The sequence below is a fragment of the Cariama cristata genome, unplaced genomic scaffold, assembly GCF_000690535.1.
Source record: "Cariama cristata isolate BGI_N322 unplaced genomic scaffold, ASM69053v1 scaffold22668, whole genome shotgun sequence".
Taxonomy (NCBI): domain Eukaryota; kingdom Metazoa; phylum Chordata; class Aves; order Cariamiformes; family Cariamidae; genus Cariama; species Cariama cristata.
Genome location: NW_009629936.1, coordinates 1 through 9,427, shown reverse-complemented (window position 1 = coordinate 9,427; position 9,427 = coordinate 1). Strand labels below are relative to the sequence as shown.

The window sequence follows — 9,427 nt, the reverse complement described above, 5'->3', positions numbered from 1 at the left end:
AAGTATATTCCAAAAGACTAATAAAAGGTTTTGAAGGATATTAAGCACGTGGCTTTTATTGCTAATAGCAGAAGCAGCTACATTAGTTCATTCCACATTCAGGGCCATCAAGTCTCAGACTCCTGAAGCAGACAACATCTGCAGCATAAACTATCCAGCTCAGCCTCAATTATTACCAAAAGTTTTGTTTTTCTTCTGATTATGGCTATAACGTCTCAAGAGGATTTGGGAAGTGTATAGAAAAGTTAATTATGATCTTGAGGATGTTATCAGTTTAGATTTTAAGTTTTCACTACCTACTGAGTTAAAATCAGTTTGCCAAAAGCAAACATTCTCAACACAAAAATACTTAATACTTGTTTGTAGTTTTTAGAGCTTTAAAAAGCCTTTGAAAAGCTGAACTGGCTGCTCATTGTGCAAAAGGAAAGCAATTTGGAAAAAGAAAAGTTTAGAACTAGGGCCTGTTAGCTTGCTTTCATTGCAAGTAAACAAAACCAAAAAGTCCCCATTAAGAAGCATCCAGGACAAAAGGAGTTAATATTTAATTAAAACCAGCTCTATCCACTGTAACAATGACCTGGAGCCAAACAAGGCAGAAGATGTATGAGTCATTCTTTCTGCCAGTGAATGAGACAGCTGATCTCCGAAGCAATTCCTCAAGACAAGCAGTCAGAACTGGAGTTCTGCCTCCATTCACAAAAACACAGTCCAGCATGAACCATGTGGCCCCAACCACAAGCTTTTCATGTCACACCCTTCCAGAAAGCTACAGCAAAGTAAACTTGAACTTTAGGCATAAACACACTGATTTCACTGCTTTGTCTCAAGATGCAGCACAGACCTGCTGAGGAAAGTTATTTAATAAACGAAAAGTTAAGCGAACTATAAAGGGCTTAAATTTAACTCTTCCTTCTCCCAATCACAAACTGCTTCCAAAGGCTCAGCTGCACTCCCGGGAAAGGTGTTCCTGTTAAAAATCGGAAACTTTCCAGAAAAACAAGAAGCAAACCTCCTTGCTTCACTTAAAACTTTATTTTGGGTAGCAGAACACTTCCTGCAGTACTGTGTTCTCTGACTTCACACTTCACTTTCAGAGCTCAGAGCAATTCGATTTAAAATATCAATCATTTATTCAAAGTGGCAAAAGAAATTGACAGGAAATTATGTATGAACAGTAGTATTTTGGCTTCAGCTAAAATAAGACTTAAGTCCTCAACAATAATGAGTCTATTGAGTTTACTTTGATTCATTGTCACTTTTGAATATCTGAAAGATTGTATAAATTGCAAGTATTCCTGAAAGCGCTGGGAGGGGGGTGTTGGTGGTGTTTTGTTTTGTTTTGTTTTTTTTTTTTTCCACGGGAACAACTGTTTCTAACAAAGGAGCAATTCAGAAGGCAAAACAGTGCCAAATTTCAAGATGGTAAAAAGTATTATTTCCCATAAGCACTGGATTTGCTGTCAAAACAACCCAAACCCCTTTTTACATAATGTGAGATGCTCTAATAAACTTAAATGCAGTTCAAAACTAGCTCCAGATCTCAAAATTCTTCCTTATGTGAATAATCTCTAGGAATATGAAGATGGGTTTGCAGAATCTGCTCTTCATTTGCTGCTACACTAAAAACGAGAAAAAAAGTTAGCTTAAAAGGAACACTCGCATTTAACATTTCGCTACATCCCTCATGGTTCACAAACCCCGCTATGCCTTTGAAAATTATCATTTTGAGCAAAAGCCATTTACTTTTCCAGCAAACAAGAAAAATGTTAAAAAGTTTATTGCTACACAGACTTTCAGACTTGTAGATTTCTGGTGGGTTTATTTCTTTTGGCTTTCTTTCTAAAAGAACACCCTCATCCTTGCCCCCATTTTGCCTCATCTAACTTTTCTCCTTTTTTTGTGCAGAGATATTTAAGATCAAGAGTTATGAGTATCTGAAAGCCAAATTTGTCAGATCACTAAAATAAAATAAAAAAAAACCCGGCAGCTATCCTCTGTATTACAAATTCCAAAATTAAAATCTTTTCACTGCTTTTTAGAGTGTCTGTCCTCACCAGACAGATTTCAGCCATGGAGGTATTAAATTGTCATTTCTTGACTATTTTTGCTTCTACAAAAATGTGGATAGTTCTTGAATGGGGCTACATAGCATTTGCCTTACACTGGGTAAATTTTACAACTTTTTGGCAGAAGCACGCTAGTTAGCCAGATTAAGCTGCTACACATCTTCACCGATTTAAACAAAGCCGCTCTAACTAGACTAATATTTGAAGATCTAGTACTTTCTTTTATTAAAAATAATCCTTTGAGAACTAGAAACCACTTATTTTCATACCTCTTATTTTAAGAAATAAACTAGAAGTCAATACTTGCTTAGACATCACTGTGACGCTCGTGCATCCTTCACGGCAGAAGAACAGAGGGCAGAAACTTATTTCCTAAAGTTCATTCCAAATTTGGGTGTTAATTATTTGAGAGAAATAACTTACTTTCAGATACCAAGAACTGGCTTTTAAATACTGGTAGCCTGTAGTAGCCACCCACTTAATTTACCTAAGCTGCACTAGAGGCATGAACCCATTACCTGTAGCTATTATTTCGAACCCCTTACTTTTCACTTAATCTTTTTGTATTTTTTCAAGTCACCCAAAGAACATTATATTTTATTTTTCAGTTTATGACCATCTAAGAAGCATATTATCTATTGCTCTATGAAGCAGATCTAGTGCACAAATTCATTATTTGTCTGCTTGGGATGCCTTTCACATATTTTTAACAAGCTATAGGAGAAACTAGTATCTGAAAGAGTAATTGTAACTAAAAATCTGGATTCTTGTTAATGTATTATTCCCTCCAAACCAAATGCTTTCACCATGGAAAGGAGACAATCACTCACTCACTCAGAATTTGTTCTCTCTCTTCATCTTATTTCAGAATAAGAAGTAACAGCTACCATGACAAGATAACATTAGATTTATATTTGAACCATTTTTTTCAAGTCACTGAACAATTGCTATCTGCCAAAACTAATCCGATTCCAAATATATGGAATCAATAAAGTCATTTTATAATATTATCATGACAAAATGTTGCCATCAAGTTATTTAAATATAAAAGAAAAGATAGTATCTGAATAGTATTTGCCTTGGTTAGCACTAGGCAATTTTAACTATTTCCTTTCAAGTTTGAAGGCTAAAACAATTATTAAAGGCTTCGCACTTTCAATTTCTGGCATCAGGTAACAGTTACAATCCGTCTTCTGTCCTGCATAACAATTCACATGAGGGAACCTTATTTAGAGTAAGTTGTACATCAAAATAATTTAAATTCTTTCTTACATTTTTAATACTACAGAGAATAAGAAGCAAAACTCATTTCCATAAAAATCTAGCATGCAGCCAGTGGAATACATTTGAAAGTTTTCTGTAAGTAGTACTCAGCTTGTTAATTAGGAGTAATAAAATATTAAAGAGGTTACTAAATTGTTTACATTCTGGATTAATTCTTTAATACATGTGAACCTCCCACCATTTTCAATAAGAAAAGAATGCATTACTTCTCTGTTTACTTGTTTACCACCAACTTATCACAGGTGACACTAACTATAAAAATCTCTAGGCTAAAATACGTGATGTAGCAAGGATACCTTCAGGAAAAGCAAAACAAAAAAAAAAATCCACAAGCATTTTTGTGTGTGTCAAAAAATGCAACTTTCTTCTCCTAAGTAGATTTTTGACCTGGTTACTCCCCAGTGGGGATCTGAACTCGTGGGAGAAACCTGGTCAGCTGCCACTGCTTTTCTTAAAAAGGGTCAAGATGTTTTAAAATTTCATGGTCATTTCCCTGGCTCCAAAGCATTATGAAAAGAAATATGTAAACATTACTGATGCTGCCAAATTGGCAGACTTCTAGCCTATGAAGGTCCAGAAGAACATAAATGGACACATCTAGCAATGGGTAAACAAATCTGATTTCAAAATCTGTTTCCTGGATAAGCTCATCCATGTAGACATTTGAGCAGAGCTACAATATCCACAAATATTAGTATATTATAAAGGCTACCAAAAGTTGTTTTGGGTGGGTTTTTTTACTAAAAATTTGGGATCAAGTTAATAGCTCATTATTTGATTTTCTCATCTTGACTTTTTATTTCAGTTTTAGTTTAGCCTTTAGAAAAGCTGTGCAAAGTTTGTGTTTTATGGAACAGCTAAAACCATGGCATGGCCTGAAACGTAGATTTCTTAAATTATTTCTAGAACACTGAAATATTACACATCTGTAATATTTAGTTGTAATATGCTATGGAAAAAGATAATTATAACATTATTTAGCTTTATTATCCTCTGCTAGATAAAAAGGCAACTTTTTTTTTTTAAATACTTACCAGATGATGCTATCTGCTTTTACAAAGGTTCCTCAAACTAGCTGACACAGGACTAGACACCTTTCTCTCTCAAAACCTACCTAAATTTATTCAGTGAAATAGACTCAGCTAAAGAGAAAAAAAGGTTCTCAAACAATTCAATCTAGTCTAAAACAAGCAGTGCCTCCAGAATAAAAATTGCCCTTACAGTAATTTATGTACCTACAGAAATTATTTAATCAGTTTTAAATTCCATATTATTTTTCAAACTTACATTACTTGCACATGCATTATGAAGGTACCTGTATTTTTCTGACTTATGATCAAAGAAATTTAATCATTTTCAGAAACAAAAATATCCATGCCCGTAAAAAATCAAAATAAAAGTTCTCCTCTCCGTAAAAAATAGTATCTTTTGAGTAGTATTTTAACATACTTCTGGCTTGTTAGATGAATGAGATGATACAAAATAAAGAGATCCTTAGGAAAATTACCGGAGGGGGACAGTTACAGTTGTAGCTGATCATTACACTACAAAAATGATCTTACTACAGGACATCCTGTTTTCAATTATTAGGAAAGAATCATATTAATTCATAAAAATATATCCTCTGTTTCATTAATTTAAAGAGGACTTTTTGATTCTACAGAATAACCACATGCTAAAAATCATGCTAGGAGAATAAAAATGTCATCAAAATAAACAATATCCGACAACTTACTTATAGGTTAAGAACTTGACTAACTACATATAAAGCTGTTAAAACAGCATCAGTATTAAGCAAGTAGTGATCAGCAATATTTCCCTCTTTCTATGAAAATCAACAGCAAGCATTTCACCCCAATATCCCTCCTTTCCAAAAAACCAGAACATCTATTCTATAAACAATAGTGCATAGTCCAGTATCTGACAAAAATTAAACATATATGAACACTCACATTCATCTAAGTCTGAATAAATTTGGAGAGATTATGTTAACTTGCATCAAAATTACGTTTATTTCAAATGCAGATATTTACAAAAAAATTTCAACCAGAAATATTAAGAATAGGCAATGCAGAAAAATCTTTATGCTTCAACTAAACAGTATTGTAAATATCAAAGGAAAAAAAATTCTTTTCAAAGGAAAATATTGCTGAAGAGAACAAATACACTTCAACAAGCAGAAAGCTACCCTGCATTTTTTTAAAGTTCTCTCAATGCAGCAGCTCATTTTTTGTTATTGTTAAATGAATCTCTCAACAGCTACTCTAAATTCAGATTTCTACATTATTGTTCTTAAACCTCTCTTCAGCAGAAAGTACTTTGCAAGATTATTTGAAATACCTAAAAGCACAAGCAAGTGTAAAACAGACCGACGTCAGTTTTCTAATCACCCAGTACACAATCTCACAACTACAAATATGAAGACAAAAATAACATGCAAAATATTTACAGGTTTCTGAAAAAAAAAAAAGAAAATAAAGAAATAGTACTTTTTAAGTATTCCATACACACCTAATGTTCTGTGCTGTGAACAAGGTGGAAAGAAGACACTTGCACTTAAATCTTGAAGCATCCCGTCCCGATGAACCCAGAGAAACTAATTTCTGCCATCAGAAAAGTACTCCACCAGAACACCAAATAATTATATGTGCTGCTCTAAAGGAAACAGCAAGCCCAGTTCTGGCTGTATGTAGTCTCTCGAGGTACAATAATATAAACCTGATCAATTGCAATTAAAATCTGAACAGAGGCTTAGAACTTGAAGTCTTGCTGCATTAGTTCTTGCCAAAAGCAGATGTGATTGTGAGCTGGAAGCAATTTCTCCTGGTAATTTGTGATGACACTGGGTAGAACAGCCCCAGAGTCCCCAAAGACAAACTCATCAGAGGCTCTAATGTATGCATGACACATGAGGTGGCTCTTTTAGAGCTCAATTAATTGGGCTGAACATTAAGACAGCAAGTTCAGGACTTTCCCCCCCGCCTCCCCTCCAGAGTTGTTTTTCCTCTTTTTACAAGCAGTTTTTTCCCTTACCTTCTGCAAGCCATGTCTCCTGTAATTGGCTCAGATCTTGAAAGAGTTCTGCAAAAAGATGAAGACATGGATGAAAGGCTCACACCTTTAACCTCTTCATTAAGATTAAAATATGTTCAAAACCATATTTTTCCTGAAAAACAATGTACATGAATTCTATTTTGGTAGTCAAACATACAGGCAATGTAGGTATTTTTGGGTTGCAATTAATGATTTTTCTACACCTATTAATAAAGAAGCAGTACTTACTGTATTATTATATCATCTCTTGAAATAATAACCAGAATCCTAACCAAGCTCTGTAGTATAAAAAGCTCATTCAGCAATACATAGGAAAGTTAAAAATTATAATCTCTCTTACAGGTGAACTATTTTTCCTTATACAATTCGGGCCTCCTCCTGCAATACCTGCCCCAGATAAAGCTCTCAGACTTCAACAGGAGTTCTGCCTGAGCAATGACGGAGTATTTTCATTAGCAGAGTCGTAACCATCACATAAAAATTTCGAAGCAAAGACCTGAGATGCTGCAATAGCAAACAGAAATGGGAAATCTTTTGTACTTCCCCTTATGCTTTACTTTGTATGACAAGAGAATCACCACTCTCTCCTCTATGCTGTACTCACTGTACTTCTTTAAAGTGAAACCACTTTCTCCATGGACAGAGTTTTGCAGCAGCTTATGTTTTTTTTTGCAATTCACTGAAATCAATTGCTTATAACGGGTGTAAACCAGAACAGCATTCACCTTATTTGCAAAGCTCTGAAACTCGTTATGAAAATTTTGTTCACTAAGTAGGACATTTGAACTGACAATTTTATTTTTTTTAATTTACTGTTATTTTGAGAGAGACTTCCTCTTTTATGAATGTTTACACATAACTATTTACATACACTTAAATGACAGAGGCTATTAATTAATTTATCCTGTGGATTAATACCTCATGTTCATGTTGGGGAATCATTTAACTGAAAATCAGAAAGTTGTTTTCTTTTCAATCTACCCTAGAATAAACTTTTCTAAACAAGTAAGTAGAGATTTTGAAAAGTGTATCAATGTGTCCTCACCCTACTAAGATTTATGTAGGGGTAAATTGTAGGCACCTGTATACCTTCCTATATGTCCTATGTACTTACAGGGGTGTGGGCATAGCATCTATATTGACCTTGTAACCTGAAGTGTTAACAGCTATTGCTAGACTACAGTTCTCAAGCTACAGTCATGACAGTGGCTACAGATGGACTAAGTTACAAATCTTTGGCCCTCCAAAACTTCGTCCACTCTAGACTTCCTTAACCAAATTTCCCAGGATTTTTAACCCTACCAGTGTCACACAGCAATAGAAACGGGCTACCAGACACCAGGAGCCTGACTACTAGCTCTACAGTAAAGCTAGAGTGAAAACCAACAGCTTCCACAGTGGCATTCTCGCTCCTGCTACCACCAGAAAATACACACCAGTGAAAAGGATGTTAAAACATGGGAGGAATGAGGAAAGCCCTGAATCTCAAGACGCCTGAAGGTGAAAAAGCCAGGTGCCATGACTTGTGTCAGATGCTGCAAAGGCTTAGCCTCAGTGCATGACATCCATGTGCCACATGTGCAGCAGTACCTAAAATGCAACAGGGTAAGTCAAGGAAAGAATATCAACTTTATCAGTTTACTGCCTTTGCCAGTTTGTTTGGCAATTCGTAAATGTAATTTTCTTGTCTTGTTTATTCACATTGATCTAGACGTATTTATTGCCAAAATAAATAAATAAATAGCTCTCAAAAAGCTTCTCTGCATTAGTAAGTAGGGGGGGGGACGGGGGGACGGGACACAAGCCCTCACCTTCTGAATCATGAGCCAGGTCTCTGTTAATGAATTTTCTTTTCCTGACATTTGTCGGTCTCTCATTACAGTTTCTCCCACGTGGATTCTATAAACAGGAAAGATCAGTTACTTCAGAAATCTGAGGGGTTTGTTGGTTGTTTTTTTTTCCCTTCACTTAATCAAGAATACTCAAAGCCAGTATGAATTCTTCACATTTTCAAACCGGGAAATGATTGTCTTGCAGCCTGCCTCCAATTTCTAGCAAAAGATATTGCTGAGCACCTAACATCCTCCAGAAGATTCCTGTGTCTAAACGCAACACATTTCTATCTATCTATGTAGACATCTATTTGTACAGATACATATATAATGTGTTCAAGCAGCAACACAATACCAACCATGTATTTTTAGCATCTAAAGTACACAAACGTACACAATAGCACATAAATCCCTCTACATAAGCTACGCAGGAGAACCCAGATATGAGATTATAATACACTGCTTTGTTTCCCAGAGTTACTTATAACATTGTTTGCAAAGTCCTGAAAGAAAAAAAAAAAAGGAAAAAAAAACGTTAACGTTTGCCTCAACTTCATTCTTCTGAGCATTGCAGGCAAATGCAGCCAGAAACTTTGAATGCAGCTGCTGCTGCTCTTGCCTCTCTCATCTGCTAATCATGTGCATGATTTTTTAATCATCCCAAAACTGTCTTTAAAAGAACATGATGCTTTACTGAAATAACTAGAGAAGATAAGCTCATCTTGCAGGCAAAGCTCCCAGATGAAGAGTCGCCCCTACAGCGGTAACAAAGCAGATACTCTTGTCTGCAAAACTCCCCCACAGACATAAGTCGGAGTCAAGTTTATAAACACCAACTTTGAACTGATCACTCACATTGGTGACCATGTAAGGCACTTGCTGGTCATAAAATCCATCCATTCTGCAGCTCTTCCACAATTCTTAGCTCAGTGTTTTATTTACTGGGCATTTGATCTGGAGATTTCCTCGGGATCTGGACTCCAATCAGCCTAGAGGGGAATACAAGATGGCTTTTAGAAAAAAAAAAAAAAAAAAAAAAACCATGAATGAACTGCTTGCATTTGCATAGCTAATTAACCTCAAAGAGTCCCATTCATAAAAACAACCCTCCTTTCTCTGCCTTCACCTGGGTTACACGCTTCTGCCAGGAAAACAGGGAGCAAAAGCACTTCGAGGCAGCAGCAGAAAGCA

The 9,427-nt window shown here is 35.6% G+C and overlaps 1 protein-coding gene across 6 annotated transcripts in view; it reads right to left on the bottom strand.

Annotated features, from left to right (window-relative positions):
* ETV1 (ets variant 1) overlaps positions 1-9,136 on the bottom strand; it is a 65,158-nt gene extending 56,022 nt beyond the window's left edge. For 3 of the 6 annotated variants that reach the window (XM_009705353.1, XM_009705356.1, XM_009705354.1), the window contains exons 1-3: positions 9,092-9,136; positions 8,216-8,303; positions 6,384-6,431 (exon numbers count right to left, since the gene is read on the bottom strand). In XM_009705353.1, the coding sequence (XP_009703655.1) occupies positions 6,384-6,431; positions 8,216-8,303; positions 9,092-9,136 (181 nt within the window). Of the gene's footprint in view, positions 1-5,861; positions 5,923-6,383; positions 6,432-8,215; positions 8,304-9,091 lie in introns of those variants that run through there. The other 3 variants (XM_009705357.1, XM_009705359.1, XM_009705358.1) reach the window with 1 other exon arrangement.
* Between the last annotated feature and the right edge of the window lie 291 nt (positions 9,137-9,427).